General features: G+C 36.4%; 1 protein-coding gene across 1 annotated transcript in view; it reads left to right on the top strand.

Annotated features, from left to right (window-relative positions):
• Positions 1-3,694: 3,694 nt before the first annotated feature.
• frya (furry homolog a (Drosophila)) overlaps positions 3,695-18,511 on the top strand; it is a 38,024-nt gene continuing 23,207 nt past the window's right edge. Inside the window, 17 exon segments of the mRNA XM_044119695.1 lie at positions 3,695-3,982; positions 10,444-10,643; positions 12,096-12,149; positions 12,956-13,095; positions 13,198-13,288; positions 13,393-13,472; positions 13,808-13,825; positions 14,234-14,453; positions 14,626-14,718; positions 15,442-15,540; positions 16,073-16,174; positions 16,362-16,465; positions 16,856-16,964; positions 17,064-17,150; positions 17,426-17,597; positions 17,877-18,009; positions 18,115-18,222. Of these exon segments, the coding sequence (XP_043975630.1) occupies positions 3,913-3,982; positions 10,444-10,643; positions 12,096-12,149; positions 12,956-13,095; positions 13,198-13,288; positions 13,393-13,472; positions 13,808-13,825; positions 14,234-14,453; positions 14,626-14,718; positions 15,442-15,540; positions 16,073-16,174; positions 16,362-16,465; positions 16,856-16,964; positions 17,064-17,150; positions 17,426-17,597; positions 17,877-18,009; positions 18,115-18,222 (1,880 nt within the window). The 5' untranslated portion in view covers positions 3,695-3,912.

Genomic DNA, 18,511 nt, shown 5'->3' with positions numbered 1-18,511 from the left:
CTGCTTTTTAGGTGATGTGAAAACATTAATGGTACACTCCTGCTTAGAATCAGGTGTATTTTTGTGATAAAACTTAAATGTTTGCACTTCTAGTGAGCATCCAGTACATATGTACCTATAGGCAAACGTCTTTGGTACATATGCATCTAACTCTGATCAGAATCTTTTTAAAAGACGACATTTGCTGACTTGCAAGGCTTGTGTTAGCTTCCTCTCTGTTTTGATAAGCACTTTGTTGACAATTTGGTTCATAACATATTTTTTTGCAGTTCTAATTGTGTGGGTAAAATTTACAGAAAGGGTTGTTGTTCTGTTTCCTGAACTGTTTGGTTTTAAAAAATGTATTTATTACATCATTGTTCTGCGCTGTGCACACGTTTCCACATAGCCATTGCTAGTGTCAAGTCATGAATTTTTGACTTGGTCCAGGTTAACCTGGTCTTTAGTGTCTGATCTATGCAATGGAAAGCCAGGTTTTTTCCCATTGTGAGCTGCCAAGCGCTAAGGTTTTCTCTATAACTCAGAGATTTGGCTAATGTTTAAGAGGATAAATGTTCAGATTTTTGTACAGAGATTCTCATTTATCTAACTAGATGAGTCAGGCACATCAGCTTATCAATGAAAAATCAGTCATAGAAGTGAACTCTGTTCTGTGTTTAAAGAATCCAACAGACTGTTTCCTCCAGGAATGAGAGGTTTGGCTTGCCATAATAAGGAAAGCATTTCCTGATGATTAGTAAAATCTGCTTAGAGGGAAAGAAACATGCTGTGCCTTCAACTTCAGGAAAGAGTCAAACTATTTCTCTAACAACCACGTCATCCAAATAGAATGAGCTGGTTTAAGAATTAATTAAGATTTTGATACAGAAAATCTAATTTACATAATGTTTATTATGCCAATAATTTGTAGTATAGGGGGATGTGTGCTGAGAGGTCAAAGTTGCCATCAACATCTGAAGAAATATGCAATAAGAAAATATTTTGGAGTAAACTGAGGTGTTTTATTGACGTCTATTCTAAAACTTTGCTAACTTATTCTGCTTACTTTGTAAAGTCGTCGACTTGCCAATCTGTGAAAACAATATTAGTACCGTAAGAGGACAGGTCTGTGTATTATTCATGGCCTTACATAAGGCTTATTTTTACAGATTTATTTACTACCCCTGATATTATCTGAATATGATTTCAGATAATGACGTTTTCAATACAGACTCCATGACTTCTTTAAGTTAATAAAAATGAATACTACTTAAAAGGTAGAAAGTCCAATAGCATTAAGGTGTACATATTCATGACACCACTTAGTCTTCATTAAACTCCCATCTTGATTCTGCTGAGGAATTGTTTTATCTGGAGCAGGTAACTGAAGGAAGTGCTAAGCTAACATTTCAAACTGTTTCTATATTTACCTAAATTCAATGATTGTCATTTAAGCTGTCACTGCTGCACTTATCAGTTATTGAGGGATTTGTTGAAATAGTCACACGGCCCAGATCCATGGGGAAATCTCCTTTTCGATTTAATTTCTTTTTAACAGCTCAAGAATAATTATTGGAAGTAAAGATTCAATCAACAAAATAATGTTCAAGGCAAAGAATACAAATTTGCACACAAAATGTACACTAAGACAGAATGTCTTATTCCATATGAAAAAATCTATAGGGGACGCAATTTGAAGTGCAGTTATTATGAACTATTGCAAAAATTAGAACTATTTTACAGATGGATTCAAAACTGTCCTCCATCAAGGAAACTGCAGCAGATTTTTTTTTTTTGTTAGTCAATATTTGTACATTTATTTGTTCTGTGAAAGCAAAGTCTACACAAATGAGTGTTTATGTTTGTAGTCCCATCATAGGAGGAACATACAAAATTAGCCAAAAATACATGAAGAAATCAGGATTGTTTGGTGAAAGCATGACTAATGCATCTCTGTTAAAGAAATATGAGAAATAATATTATTCTGCTTGACTGATATTCCCCAGGAGAAGGCTAACAGGTCTTTGTTTATTAAAATCGTGACAACTGAGTGCTGAAATTTGTGCTCAACAAACTGTGCCAGCATCAGTGAAAGCTTCTACATCACAGAGCGTTATGTAATCAAGGTCAAGTGGCTGTCACTTGATGGACAGACAGAGCTCTGATAGGATTACACTAAGAGCGCAGAGAGGCATCATGGATGGGCTATTGAAGGATGTTTTCATCGTACATTTAGGTCAAGACATCTGCTTTCATTATTATTCATTTTAATACTCCTGCCATTTTCTAAAAGACGATTAAACTTTCTTTTTGTGTCACAACTTTACATTTTATATTTATTGAACAAAAATATTGAGCCAAAGTTTAAGATACTAATTTGTGCTCTGAACTTATGAAAGATATCATAAAAGAATAGAATTGGGACTTATGAGATTCAGTTTTCGTATCAGTTCAGATACAGACGTCGCTCTTGGAGCAGATGTTGGACTGAGGCTTCTGATCTATCCCGCAGTCCAGACATATGTGTAACCAGAGTTTATATTCAGATTTATTTTATTCTAGAAGTAAGCCAAAAAATGTTGTAAATTAAATGTATGGCGATTACATTATAATCTGAGAAATTTACCATTAGATGTGTTTGTGTTTTTTTTTTTTATTTGGCTAGTTAACTTTGAGCCTGGCACAGAAGCACACTGTAGACAGTACGACTGCTATATAGGGATTTAATGTTGAAAGTTGTGGTTTTTCAAATGCTTTTTAACAATATTTACATCCTAGTAAAATTAGAGTTGAAAGCAGCTGCCTTCTTACACTTCTGTTGTAGTCCATTGTGCCTCCTCCACCTATACCCTTAGTCTCATCATTGTAAATGGATTTAGCAGCTCTGTACCATTCTGTGAATACAGGCATGAATACATTGCTCTGAAGATTGTGTAATTACAAGAAAATATTAACGTAAATGTGGTGTTGACCATGTTTGGTGTAGTACATCTGATATGGCTTCATTTAAATCAAGGCTGAACACCCACCTGCTTGAAGCTGCCTTTGATCAGTATAGGTGGAACACTGATCCACATATTTGATCTGTATGTGGTTGATGATTTTGATGACGACATTTTACAAAATGTCATCATCACTCCCTTGCTTCATGGTGTTAATCTGATGTTTTTATTATGTAAAGCACTCTGCTGACTGCCTTGTTGCCAAAATGTGCTACACAAATAAACTTGACCATGTCTATTAATGAAAATTCCCTGACTTGCTCACATAATAAAAACTAGTTCTTATTCAACACAGGGATAGCCTCTATTTGTACAAATTAATTAAACATTATTTCTTAAATATGGTGCTGTGAGGATGGATTGTGTTCAAGACCTTCAGTTTCCTCCTGCTCTGATGCACTTTATCTCAATTCTATGTGAGTTTACCGATCACTTCCGTTTCCTATAATATCTCATGCTTCCCAAATACCTTAATTTCTTCAATGTTGACGACCTCTAAGACTGTGCCAGTCACGCTATAATAACCAAATACATTGCTGTCCTCATCAGCAGGCCTGCTCTCAGAGAAAACAGTGGTTATTATTAACCGCCCTCCACTAAGAGGATTGCTTCCTGCACTCTCAGCCTCCGCGCAGTTATTTAAAGGCAGCTTGTGTTGCCACCCACTGCCTGCCAAAGCTTTGGAGGGACAGAGAGATGTTGGAAGAGTGAGGAGGGAGGGGAGAAGAGGGATAGTAATGGGACTTATCGCCAAGGACAGGACCAGATAGGAGTGGGAAAGTAAAGCGGTGCTCCGGTGTTTTCTCCGGGTCTCGTCAGCGCAGCACTGTGTGCGTAACAGAGAGGTGACAGCCACGCTGCTCCCAGCTCAACAGCCGCCGCTGCTGATTTTGCTGAAGGGAAAAAAAGGGGAAAGGAGGAAGCTGCAACCATGACCAGCCAGCAGGACTCGGGCTTCTTTGAAATCAGCATCAAGTCCCTGTTGAAATCACTGAGTGGAAGTGAGTAGCAGCTTGTCTCTTGTCGTTGTGTTCAGCAAACGGAGATGGCTGACTCAGACTGCAACTCTGCTGCAAGTCTAACTTTAGAGCTCAATGTTGTTGTGATGTACGACATAACATGCTTTCTGCTTATTGGGGGTTGAATGAAATTACCCTTGTGCTGCGAAGTTGGAAAAGAATTACCAAAATAATTCTTGTAACAAGAGTTCATCACTGTAAACAACTTCCATTCATTTTTTGGGAGCAGTTCTTAAAGTTACTAACAATAAGAAAGATGCTCAGAGATTTTTTCTGTTATACCTAAGCTAACTTTACTTATGAAGATTTTTCAGATGTCTGCTGAAAAATCACAGTCCAGCCCCTTTGTCCCAATAGGTCTTATTTAATGGAAGGTTACGGTAATAGGATTAGAGGAGGTTCAGCTTGGTGCATGTTCTGTCCAGAGCCAACAGCTTCACTCAACCCACAAGGTTGGGATGGAATGACTTCCTGCTTTGGATCAGTGCAATATTCTGCTAAAAGTGAAATATAAGAACAACAGTACACTGTGATGGCATTGAAACTAATGGCTTTCAGTATAAATATGTGAATGTGTGAACCGGAATATAATAAAGTGTAGAATAGGAAGTGCAACAAATCCATATTTCAGTTAAGTTAGCTTGAAATGAGATACCATAAAACATAGTGTCCACATGCTCAACATTGAACCCTCTCCTGATGATATTGCATAATCCTCACTGTGGGTCACTTTGGTACAGTGATAAAGGCCCAGGCATAGCAGTTCATCTGCATTTGATATTTTCAGCTAATATCAGCTTTTACATAGTGTTGTACAACAGATCACAAAATGGAAAAACTAAGCTGTGAATGTCTAAGAATGTTTAAAAAAAACACAATTTATTTTTTTGTTCACAAAACAAAATAAATATGTTTTTTTGTTGCCCATCCTACAAAATATCCAGGCTGACTATGTTTTCTGCTATTCAAGATAAATTTTAACATTCTGACCATGAGATTCAGAATTTCTGAACCCTTTGGACACTGATCTTTAATAAGTCAGCGTGTTCAGCTCTGATAAAACAGTGACAGACAGCAGCACAGAGCCGGTATTGTGCAGCTGCTGCGTCAGGTCTGCTGTCCACACTGCCTGAAGGTCAGTTCCCTTTCAGCCAATCAGAGCAGGAGCTGCTGGATGAGCTACAACGGCACTCCTACAAAGAGTAAACAAACACATTGTTTAGACTCTCATGAAATACATATTTTCTGCTGACAGGTGTGCGAAAGTGCAAGTTTAATTTGCTGATAATGATAAACTTGTGTATTTTTCAACATTATTTAGCAGAACAGACTTTTTTTATTTTGATTTCCCTTTGGGATCAAATAAAGTATTTCTGAATTGAATTGAACAGATTTTTTCTTCATATAACTACATAATTACATGCAGGAAGTAAAATACAGCCTTTTAAACCATTGCTCACTTGTATAAGACTGAAAGGCTCTCTCAGCAGGCAGCCACTCGCAGCAGGATGTCCACTCACACAAGCACAACTAATAGTCAATAGTATGAGACCATCAGTGTAATCTGCTTTTCGCTGAGCTTTCTTCTCTCCTGGTTTTCAAAACTTAAGCCCAGAACTTCTATTAGCATATTTGTTCTATGATTTTGTTTCAGCTACCAGAAAAAATATATTATGTTTTCCTTAATCTATTGAATTCATTCTTCAACAAGTTAAGTTGTACATGCACTGGGAGTTTGATAATTCAGAATAAAATTCTTTATCTAAATTTATTACAACGCCCATCTGGATGTTAGTCAGGTTATTTTATTTTCCTGAAACATAGGTCTAAAATCTAAATACAACATTTTGACATATTGCTTCTCTTTAGTTTTTTTATATTCATACCTGTTAAGTTTTTATTTTGTTGTACTTCTTAAAATGCAATCTTGTTGCATTTTACTCCTTGTTAAGCTCTTGTTACTCCTTTACATTGCTTTGTTAAGTTCTGGAGAGAAGCTTGTGATATATCCTAAGAGAAAGAAATGCTTCATTGAATAAATATGATTCTAAACCTAAATATGCCAGAGTCATGGATAATTTTGGCATTAACATGTCCCATTTTGTGTTTGATTATCTCAATTCCTTACAAAATCCATGTACCTTTGTGGTTAAAATGTAAACAAAAAAAAATGTTTAACAGGTATGCATTTGCAATCCAATGCATACTGTACTATACAACACTAACAAAGTAAAGAGTGTCTGACCTTCTTCTCACCAAAAGCAGTTTTACTCAATGAATCGATCAAATTTTACTTGTTTTGCATTTTAGAATAGTGACTTAACTGAAGTGCTTTCCATCAATGTAGTAATAAAAACTGTCTAGAGTAAAAACAAATAAAAACAAAAGAAAGTGACATTGGTGGAAACATAAAAGTGTCACAATGCTAAAAACAGGTCTAAACAAGTGCATTTTTAGCTTAACTTTAAATTTAAATAGATCATTGATGGGCCATAATTACAATTTACTGTTTCTGCACACTCTGAAGCAAAGCCTTCTCAAAGAGTTGTCTTATTACTGGGATGTGTGGTCCAGTTAAAAAAAGTCAGGGAAATATAAATATCCACCCACATTGTTCTCAGACCAACATGAATGTGGCATTTTTTAAGTAAAGAGGATGATTCTCAAGACTACATTACTTTATATGTAAACATGTGCGCATGTGTGTATCCTTGTATATGCTACATATGGACAGCCATTACAACCACTTTTACCAATAAAGGGGGGTAATTTATGGAAAGTGAGGACATTTTTCTGCTCTTCTTTTTTTAATTGGAATGGTCTCTACTAGTTAAGTTTAGAGGTATGGTATAAAAATGTTTTGGTTAAGATTACGGTTAGGAATGGCTAGAGTTAGGGAAAATGTCTGGATTAGGCATAAATGTAGTTCTTAAAATGAATGTGGTCAACACAAAGTCCTCAAATAGATAGAAATAGAATATATGTGTCTCTGTGTATGTCTTTATCTTAGCATTTGACTCACATTTGAATCATCACTTCTCCTTCTGCAGACCCACTGTTCCATCTATCTATCTATCTATCTATCTATCTATCTATCTATCTATCTATCTATCTATCTATCTATCTATCTATCTATCTATCTATCTATCTATCTATCTGTCTGTCTGTCTGTCTGTCTGTCTGTCTGTCTGTCTGTCTGTCTGTCTGTCTGTCTGTCTGTCTGTCTGTCTGTCTGTCTGTCTGTCTGTCTGTCTGTCTACAAGACATACATTATATACATACTCCTGAGTTAAAATATTAGTATTGTTGTTTCTAAATGAGTATGAACTTGTTTTCTTTGCATTATTTGAGATCTGAAATCCCTGCATGTTTTCATTAGTTTGACCATTTCTCATTTTCTGCAAATAAATTCAAAATGTTTGCTCTGAATTTTGGATACATGTGGTCAGCAGTTCACGGAATAAAAGAACAATATTCATTTTACTTAAACATATACCTATAAAAAGTAAAGTCAGAGAAATTGACAATTTTAAGAGGTCTCTTAATTTTTTCGAGAGTTGTGTATATATATACTCGTTAGCTTGTTTGCATTGTTCTCTGAGGATCACCACCATGCTCAGGGTGTTTCCAGACCAAGGATGATGTAATGTATGCTGTGGCCGAGCTCCTTGTTTGTAGAGTCACATGTCACGTCTGAGACTTTGAACAGAAAAAGGCTTGAAATTCCTACTGATTGCTTTCTTTATATCTGATCTCAAATTAACTTCATTGACTTGGAAAATTATTAAAATGTTTTGCTGATTTTATTCTGCTGAATGTGATTTGGTCTGTTATGATTTCAAAGTGCTGGGCAGAGACTCTCCATTCCTGTTACCTAAAATCACTTCCTTTATGACTAAGTTAAAAAAAAAAAAACATCATCATCATCATAAATTTAAAGGGATTGGTGATGAGTCAGTGCCTGATGAAGAATGGTGTTTACACTGTCCTGCTCTGTGCCTCTTGCTTTACAATCACAGATGTGGAGGGGGGGGAGACTGCTTTGCAAGTATAGTGTTTATGCCTGGTCAAATATAGCCACACAGCTATGCCACCATAGCATGTTGGACCTCAACTCTGTGCAGCTAAAAATTCCCACTTGACCTTCACTCTTGGAAGGCACTGACTGGTCACAAGGCTTGAGAAAGCCAACTCAGAGGGAGCTCAGAGAGAGAGGGAGACAGATCTACACTGCGTGGTTTCCCATTCCAAACACTTCTCCCTCTTTCTTAAACACACCCGCTATTGCAAATTGCGCACCATGGAAACTATACCCAGGAGACCACAGCCAGCTGTCACACAAGACATGAAAGTTGGACTCTGCTAGTGTTTGTCATGACTCAGGACAGTCCTAGATACCATGTCGTCATTCAGCACAACGGACAGAATGGCGGTTTGCTGGAGTAAAGCCAGCGTGATCAGCTTCATCAAAGGTCTGGGTAGGTGCTGAGTTTTTCATGAATGAGCAAAGCATGTTCTGAAAGCTACAAAAGGTTGCCACACATACTGGGCATTCCTTGGAAGGCTTCGGCTGTCCTGAAAAGACCTGCTGAAAACATGGTGGAACTAAAATGACTCTTTAGCTAGTTGTTTGCAGATTAGTCAGAACTTTAGAGTCTTAATAGGTGCTAGAAATAGGATTACTGGCCTTTTCTCTGACTTTCTGTTGTTTACAAAGGGTGACGTGTGAAATTTAGACTCCCCTTTCACTATGTTGTGCACTTTTTTCCAGCTAAAAAAGATTCATGTGATAAAACAAATTTGTACAAAGGGGCCTTAAATAACTTGGCCAATTTCTGTCCTGTGGTTTTTCTAAAGCTTTGACCTGCCATTAGCTATTTTAGCTGATTATGATGTCTTAAGAACTATAAAGTAATCCCACCATTTTTGTTGTGAGCTGTGATCAATTATGTATTTATTTCAAAACTAAATAGTTGAAAGCTCAAAAGTATAACAAAAAGACCAAATGTGCTGTGCTTTATTTTGATAAAAGCCTTGCACTCTGACAGCTAGAATCACTGACATCTTTTCAGTGTCTTTTATAAAACATAGTTGTCTTTTAAATGGCTTCTTATAATTTTGCTCGTCCTCGATTGACTCACCTTTGTGATGCAGAAACTTTAAATCTCCAACACTCAGTAGCAGTGTGCACACCAAAGTGCCAGCTTGACCTGGCAGCACTCATGAAATATTTGTTCAGTGTTTGAATACCCATCAGATTTCTCAATTTCTGTCTGGCTGTTCATCAGTTTTTTCTTGATGCATCTCATTTTCTTTTTGTTTTTCATCAGATTAATTTAACAATTAAGTGTGAAAAGTAAGCATGTTAAGGAATCTTCTGAACATTTCATTGTCAGGTCTTAAATAAAATCAACAAGGAACGGTTATATGCTGTGCAAAAGACATGCTTCACTTTCTCTTTTGTCCAGTCAGTTGTTTCATCCACATGTAAACATGTAATTTCCTAAGTTAAATGTCTCAGTTTGAGATGCTGGCACTGATTTCCGGACTATTTTAAGCTCTTTTCTGACTGGAGACAGTAGAGTGAAACACTGGGGTAAATTTTTAACTCATGATAGCTTAAGGTCAAGGTTTTCTTTGTTTGAGTTTTGTCTCTCCTTTACTGTTTTTGGGTAGACTCGGTGAATGCAAGAGAGGATGGATTCGATTATTGTAAAGCTTAGAGAACAATTGTGCTGTACTTGAAAAGTAAAAAAATAAAAAAAGCCCACAAGGAATCTAATTCTTTATTTGAGATAGAAATACAAATTATATTCAGAGCAAATATAGGTTTTCAGTGTCGTCTCATAACATCTATTTGTCATAAAAACATATTCCTAACCATTAAGGTATTATGGAATTTATTAAAACTAAGAAAAAGTAGTCATATTAGTGTGTTGCCTGTTTTCCACATGTTATTTGAGGAAACCTCAGTTGCGTCAGACATTGGAAAGTCCTAGTTGATGGGATTTTATGACCTAAGTCAAGCCACCCCTGTTTAAACATTGTCCAAATCACAGCACTGCCTGAAGATGGTGACATGTTCAAGGCTCCCACTTCCTTCTAGGGTCGATGACATCGCTGGTACAAAATGAAAACACCAGCAGCCGACCGTGGTGTTTTAATTTCCATATGGGCCCTGCTCTGTGTAACTGCAGGACTGAAAAAGCAGTCTAAGGGCAAACCGGTGCCCTTTTGACAGTCATGCTGTGGAATGCTCATCAAGTTGGGAACACTTTGTCCATGTTTGGGAAAATTCTCTTGAGTGCCCTGTTTGCTTATCTACTCTTGTGTATAGACTCATGGCTAATCATGCCCCCTTCATTTGGGCTTTAGTTGACAATATCCTTTTTAACTAAGTAGTTTCTAAACCCACACATGTGTGCTTGTGTCCTTTTCTCCAGCTTCACCTGTGGGAAACGGTTATAGTAAACCTCCCATACCTCCAGTCTGTTGTCCTCAGGGAGAGAAAGGTCCACCAGCCATGTTGCCCATCACCATCGACCCAGAGAGCCGGCCTGGCGAGTACGTCCTCAAGAGCCTTTTCGCCAACTTCACCACCGTGTCTGAGCACAAGATCCGCATTATCATGGCTGAGCCGCTGGTGAGTGAGAATTGAGGAGCCCAATTTGACTGTAGTCCAGTTTTTCTTCATATCAAATATTTGAATTGATTTGTCAACAAAGGAGGAAACTGCACAAAGGTCAGAACAAAACCTGTACGACGGACAATTAGCTGATGTACATCAGTGCATTTTAATGTTAGCAACACTCTCAAAACTGAAATTTAGCCAAACCTCACCAACTGTTACATGGAGTTTAACTTCCATTTTCACAATTCTAATTACATGTCTTCCAGAAATAGTTTTTCTATTATTTTTAACCAGGCTTATACATTCATGACTCTGTATTCGCTAAGCATACTGTGGACAAACCATTGCTGAATATGGAGGCTGTTAATCTGTGACCTCAGCCAGCAGGGAAGTGTTAAATATGCAGGGAAAGTGTCTAGTTCCGCGTCTGTTTAATACTCCCTAGAGGAATGTAGAAAGGAGGTTTCCTTTCTACATTCTTCTGACAAGATGAGTAATTAATATCAGCTCAATGTTACAGGCACACAGTAACTTCCTGCTAATATTATCATTGAAGCCAGTATTTTATCTAAAACCCTGTAACTCTTAGTGGTTTGTAGATGTTTTTAGCTAAAACACTTGTGTCTGTAAAAAAAAAAAACACTCTCCTTGTCCCCAAGCAAAAGCAGGATTCTCCAGTAAAAGCATTTGCTAAAAAACTAAAAGGTTCATCAGAATTTGAGGCTTAGCGGCTTGACACAGTTGCAAGCGAGAGAGTAGGATATTGTCATCAGCCCACGCAATGTCAGTGTCACACATCAGGCTTTCTGCTATTTTGGATTAATCAGCAACTAAAGTGCTCTGAACTGCTGTTTGGCTGATGAAATTCTCCTGGGTCAGGTTAGAAAAAGGCAAAGGAGGCAATTAGATAGAAATAAAGGTGGTTTGGGTTTGATGGTAAATACCGTATGTATTTAAAATCTTTATAATGTTTAGTTTACATTATTTATTAAATTACAGTGCCTTGCAAAAGTATTCAGTTTTACATATGTTGATTTAATTTAATAGACTGAAAAAAACCAACTAATAAATGTGTCTTTTTATTCAGTGTAAGTGAAACGGTAACACTTTATTTGAATAAGACTGTCATGACACCATCATAAACATGACATAACACCTGTCATGAACATGAGTAAGTCTTCATAAATATTTATGACTGTTGTTATAAAGTGTCATTCAGTAAACTACGACACTTTTAATACAAAGTTGACATTATTCAAAATGCCTTTGTTATGACAACTTGACATTAACCTAGAAATCATCATCTGACATAAATTTGTTGTAAAAGTATTACTGATTAAACTTTAGCTTTGGTAACGTAAAGCTACATAATTTTTAAAGTGAATTTAGGAGCTTCAAGCTAAATATTAATTGCTATGTTTTATAACTGAGTTGTAAATAAATAAATATCGTTTTACATTTTAGGAAAAGCCATTAACAAAGTCACTACAGCGGGGAGAGGATCCTCAGTTTGACCAAGTAAGTGCAGAGAAATGCTTTTAACTGGCAGTAGTGCTTCTCTTAATATATTAGTGAATTTGGTTATTTTTCACATGTTCACTCCAACCTCCAAGCACTTGTGTTTAATGCATTTTTGTATGATCTGTGGCAGACATATTTTTCACATGTCAAATATAAATGTAACTTTACTGCAGTGAAGTTACACTTTCAACAGTGAACGGGTTGATGGCTGGAAGCTCTGCTCACATCCCAAAAGGTCTTTCAGATTCACTCGGTGTTTACCTTGTGGCTTGGCCCCAGCTCCGCACAAGGTGTGTCCTGCAGGTTTGTGGTTATGCAGAGAAGGCCTTTTCACAGCCACAGAGGTGTGTTTGTGCTGCTGTGCGAGGCCATTCAGCAGCTCTACAGAGCCTGGATTCTTCTGGAGCCTGGTGCTGAATGAAGGGCTCGCTGTGTTGCCCCAGTCCAACCAGACTCTCCTCCCTTCCTGTGTGCCCAGCCTGTTCCTTCCTTTGCCGGGACCTCCCCCAACATTAAGGGAGGCTGCCCCATGGGCACGGTCCCGTAGAGAACCAACTTGCCTAATAATCTTATTCCGTTCCTTTCATTTAGTCTTAAAAGTGCCCTAATTTAGTTTTGCTTCATTTAACTTTCAAGTGCTTGAATCCTAATGAGATGCAAATAAATCTGTGATTTGTGTTGGAGCTTTAGGTGAAACTGCTGCACAAATAAACAAAGGAAGCACTGATTGCTATCTCCTGCTTTGGTATGTTAACTGCTAAACAGTAATGTGCATTTGCACCATCTATGTCTGGTTCCTCTAGTTGATAAGCGCCATGAGCTCACTGGCTGAGTATAGTCTTCCCTCCATCCTGCGCACTTTGTTTGACTGGTACAAAAGACAGAACGGACTCGAGGAAGAGCTGCACGAATACCGACCAAGAGCCAACACAAAGTCCAAAAAGTGAGAACATTAAAACAGATTAGCTTAACCATAAATGATTCCATTTGTAAAGAAACATCAGTTTTTCTTTTTCCATGGTTATAACATTTTTCTTCCCAACAGTGATGAGCAACAGAGAGATTACCTACTTGAAAGGAGAGATTTGGCCATTGACTTCATCTTCTCTCTTGTACTTATAGAAGTTTTAAAACAGGTGACTTTTGTCCCAACCTTTGTCTCACAACAATTGCTTTTGCCATTTTTTTATTATTATTTTGAAGTCTAAGACTTTCACCTTCATTCTGTTGTTTCAAATAGATGCCGCTCTACCCTGCCCTTGACGGTTTGGTCAAGGAAGTCATTAACTTAGCCTTTAAGCACTTTAAATACAAAGAGGGGTAAGATCTAATCACTTCTAGTGCGACTTGATTTTATTTATTTATTTTAGATAACAGTTGATCAGTTGATTAATATAACACACACCATTTCAATTGTGGAGAGATTAAAAAGTTAAAAATAAATTCACATGTGATATTTTTTAAACTATTAATTTGATAGTATTAATTCTCAACAGATTCATGGTCCAAACCACAAATTATTTTTATTAATATTTACTGAATATTCTTCTTAGTCAAAGTAATATGATTTATATATTTATGTTTCTGCTTGTTGTGTGAGTACTTTCTAAAAAAAACAAACCTGTTTTATGAGTTTGGCAGACACTTTAAGACAGGTATTTAATGCCACACTAGTACTGGAAAATATTGTGCTTCTTTGAACTTTTAGGATCGTTGCAGCAGGGAGGAAATCCTTAAAGCAGACATACGAGCTGCAGGCCTCCTTTTAAACTATGCTTTGCTTAATTTCCTATGTAGATTGTTTTCAGGAGGGCTTATGTTTTTAGAGTTTTTTTCTGAGGTCCTAAAGATTTTATTGTAAACTTGTACTGATTTTGATTAAATATCTTGAGACATGCTTTTCACATTTTTACTCAATTTTAGAGATAATTCCATCCTTAAGTGTTAGATGAGAAATTTGTCCTGGGCCTCAAATGTATTAACTATATGTTGATAAAAGAAGCATTTTTTTTATCTGTGTTCTTCTTGAACTTTGTCACATTTCATTTTTGTCACAACTGTCAGCTTTACTTTCTTAATAGAAATTTGGGCTTTTTTATATACATATTTATAAAGAAAATACATGTTTTCAGGTTTCCTGCGGTAAAGAAGAAGTTCATGACTGAACTGAAGGAGCTGAGACAGAAAGAGCAAAATCCGTATGTCGTTCAGAGCACCATCAGCCTCATCATGGGGGTCAAGTTCTTCCGAGTGAAGATGTATCCAGTCGAAGACTTTGAAGCTTCTTTTCAATTCATGCAGGTACATCAGAATTTACAGTGTGAAAACTTCAGTGAAAGTTGACTCTCTTTACTGGTTGCTTGTTGTGTTTTGATATTACATTTTCTAGTATTCTAATTTCTTTAAGGTAATGAATAGCGAAGACTCTTTTCAAAATGTATAATTCTGCAAATTGTTGCACTCTTGTTTGCAGGAGTGCGCCCAGTATTTTCTAGAAGTCAAGGATAAGGACATTAAGCATGCTCTGGCTGGTGTTTTTGTGGAGATCCTGGTGCCGGTTGCTGCAGTAAGTTTCTTCATCCTAAAAATGATGCAATTATTACTCAATAATGTTCAGCCAAGAACTCAAATATTTGAAAAGCACCAAAAAAATTATTTTCTTACTGCAAGAGCATATTCTAAAATATTTGTAATACATTTACGCTGTGCCAAATAAATTATTAATAATATTTTTTAATAAATTAATATTATCACATGTAATATTCATAAAATGACAGGATAAATTTTAAAAAACAGACATCTACTGCTGTTTTTAATTATTGAAATAGATAAAAAAAAAACATAAATATCTGATAAAAACAATGACAGTATACACATTATTAAAATATTGTGCCTCTTTTTGATTAATGGAGAGGCCTCCCATCTTTTCATTACATACTTGTTATAAGACTGATATCCAACTAATTTTTTAGAAACTCATTGTAATAATGAACAATTAAACTATATGGTTCATTACACATAAAATCTTCCTTCTTCCATGGCTTGCATGGTCAACAAACCAAATCCCTGGTGCTAAATAGTGTGCCAATATCTCTTATTTCTCAACAAGACTTTCTTAACAAATAAAAAAATATGCTGAATGTAAGATTATACCACTACAGAACAATTCATTTCCATCTTGTATTGAGTTTGATCATGTTGCCATGAGCAATGTTTCTCTAGATTATATTTTCTGGTCCATTTTACGCAGAAATCTCAATGTTTAACTTTAATCTTGATCTTGCTCTAGGCTGTGAAGAACGAAGTGAATGTACCCTGCCTGAGGAATTTTGTGGACAGCCTGTACGACACCACTCTGGATCTGTCATCAAGAAAGAAGCACTCACTGGTTAGTTGTGGAGCAGAAACAGACAGTGATTGTTGGTTTTGTTTGTTTTTTGATGTTTCTGGTTTTACCGTGGCAGCCTCTGTTGCATGGTAACAGAGACGCGTGCAGCAAAGCTGTGTTGTGTAAACTTATTTCAGAGTTACAGTTAGTGTCTAAACTACAAATAATTTATAAGAGCAGTCAGATTGTCAAAAGAAGCCTGGAAGCAGGGCTCTATGTGCCTTTAAGTGTAAAGCTCCAACCCCGTAAAAGGGCTATAAATAAAACTCACAACTTTACACAGAAAAGCAACAAAAGCATCCCCAATAAAACTGGAAATCTACATTCTCTGGAGGCAGCATTTGCAACAGACACATGTTATGAAGTATCAATTAATAGCTTAACAGAAGACAACCTCATCATGTCTTTGTGAGAAATCAGATTTTAAAATGCAGTTTGGCGAGAATTTCCTTGATTTGTTTCTGCAATGTTCATAATGGGTGAACATTGCAGAACATCTAAGTTGTCTAAACTTTTGCTTTCATTTTCCCAGGCCTTTTATCCACTGGTGACCTGTCTGCTGTGTGTGAGTCAGAAGCAGTTCTTCCTTAACAGATGGCATGTCTTCCTCAACAACTGCCTTTCAAATCTCAAGGTAACATGTAAACCAGGCTGTAGTGCTTTACTAGATCTTTTTTTGTTTTTTTGTTAAAATTTTTTATGTAATTGGATACTTTAAATGACAGTATGACTGCAAGAAGTATTTTTGACTATATGTAAATGTGAAGTACTATTAGTTTTTTTTTTCAGGTTTTACAGCAACTTTTTTTTTCATCTTACAGAGTAGAGATCCTAAAATGGCTCGTGTTGCTCTGGAGTCCCTGTATCGCCTGCTGTGGGTTTACATGATCAGAATAAAGTGTGAAAGCAACACAGCAACCCAAAGGTAAATTTATTTACCCTGCTTTATTGCTAGTAGTTTACAGAAATCCTATGCCTCAGCACTAAATTAGCATGCCCAGATGATGCAATTTTTTTATTTGTATTTATTTTGTCTTTTAAAAAGTATTTATAACTCAAGAAAGCAACGTATTGCAAATGACTTCTGCATTAAAATCTTTTCAGATTTTTATTTAATATTTAAAAAGGAAATCATGCATTCTCTTCTTTCCACTTCATAATGTTTCTGGAATAGTTAAAGGTACTGAAATACTTTTGCAGGACATAAAATGTAAGGTTAAAAGAGCTTTTTTGTCGATAAAAAGTGTGAAACATATCTTGAAAGTACATTTTTATAACCCCATTATTCTAAAACAATGTATGTGTGTGTTCACAGTCGTCTGAGCACCATCATAACGACGCTTTTCCCTAAAGGGTCTCGCAGTGTGGTGCCGAGAGACATGCCCCTCAATATATTTGTCAAAATCATTCAGTTTATTGCACAGGTAAATGCAATGTGCTGTGATTCTCTCAGTAGATGTTACTGTGATTGACACTCAGGTTGGGATCTGTGAAATAAGCACATTTCTCCAATTTTCCTGCAGGAAAGATTGGATTTTGCCATGAAGGAAATCATTTTTGACCTTCTGTGTGTTGGAAAACCTGCAAAAGCCTTCAGTCTTAATCCTGAGGTACGTAATCTACTTTATCACTGAGACCGTTTGCAATAAAAAAAATCTATAAGAATACTGATGCAAAATGTATCCTATTAAAATATTCTTTAAAGTTATACTTTCTTTCTTCTATTTTGAATTTATATTCACGCCTTTAGAAAGTGGATTTATAACGCTAAACAAAAAATACATGTCGAAATGATTGCATTTTTTCCTTTAATTTCTTTCACTAGAATTCTCCAGGACTGATAATGTTGTGTTAAAAAATTATTAACATCTTCTGTTTTGTTCAGAGAATGAACATTGGTCTGAGAGCGTTCTTGGTCATAGCTGACAAACTGCAGCAGAAGGACGGAGAGCCTCCAATGCCGAATACTGGTTGCTCTTTGCCCTCTGGGAACACGCTCCGAGTGAAGAAGGTATACCTGAGCAAAACGCTGACCAACGAGGAGGCCAAAGTCATCGGTGAGAGAGACAAACCATGATCAGGAATATTAAAAATGCTTTTATATTCATACCGACAAGAAATGTGCATAGTTCATGTAACATTATGTTTATATATTTGGTTTTTGATTTCTTGTCTTATTTTATAGAATAAAAATATTATACAGCTGACATAATAAACTATATTTTAGCAATTTTTTTTTCAGTGTATGTATCAATTTGAGATTTTTTTCTTTTAATTCTTAGAGTAGTGGCTTCTTATCAGATTAAGTCCTTCTAACTTGCCCTCTACGTCTTCAGGGATGTCCCAATATTATGTTCATGTGCGGAAAGCGATTGACAGTATCCTAAGACACCTTGATAAGGAGGTGGGACGCTGCATGATGATGACAAATGCTCAGATGTTGAATAAAGAGCCTGAGGACATGATCACGTAAGAAAAACTATTTGTCTACAATCACTTACTTTGTTTGTATAGTTATTGATCAATTTGACAACAAATAAAAATTAAAGGCAGATGGTAAATGTGATTTTTCAGGGGTGAAAGAAAGCCAAAGATTGACTTGTTTAGGACATGTGTTGCTGCCATTCCTCGCATCCTTCCTGATGGGATGTCCAAACCTGAACTCATCGACCTCCTCTCACGGTGAGTCACACATCTCAGAGGCACAGGCTGTGTAGTAAAAATTTATATTTAGCTCATCTTGGCTTTAATAACAGCATTATCTAATGTTAAATGTTCACTTAATATCTGTATGCCCATAGGTGTTTTTTTAAGTTGCATGGAGGGAAAAGTCAAAAATTGATATCCCAATGTAGTCCTGTAGCAGCAGAACGTTTTAGTTCTTTTGCAGCAATTAGTGTCAAGACTTGTAAATCTCAGAATTTTTCCTGTTGAATTTCTTCAAAAACTTAAACTTTTTACATGAGAACTT

The sequence above is a fragment of the Gambusia affinis genome, linkage group LG06 (assembly GCF_019740435.1).
Source record: "Gambusia affinis linkage group LG06, SWU_Gaff_1.0, whole genome shotgun sequence".
Classification (NCBI taxonomy): domain Eukaryota; kingdom Metazoa; phylum Chordata; class Actinopteri; order Cyprinodontiformes; family Poeciliidae; genus Gambusia; species Gambusia affinis.
Note: the sequence above shows the minus strand (reverse complement) of the source record. Positions and strands in the feature narration are given on the sequence as shown.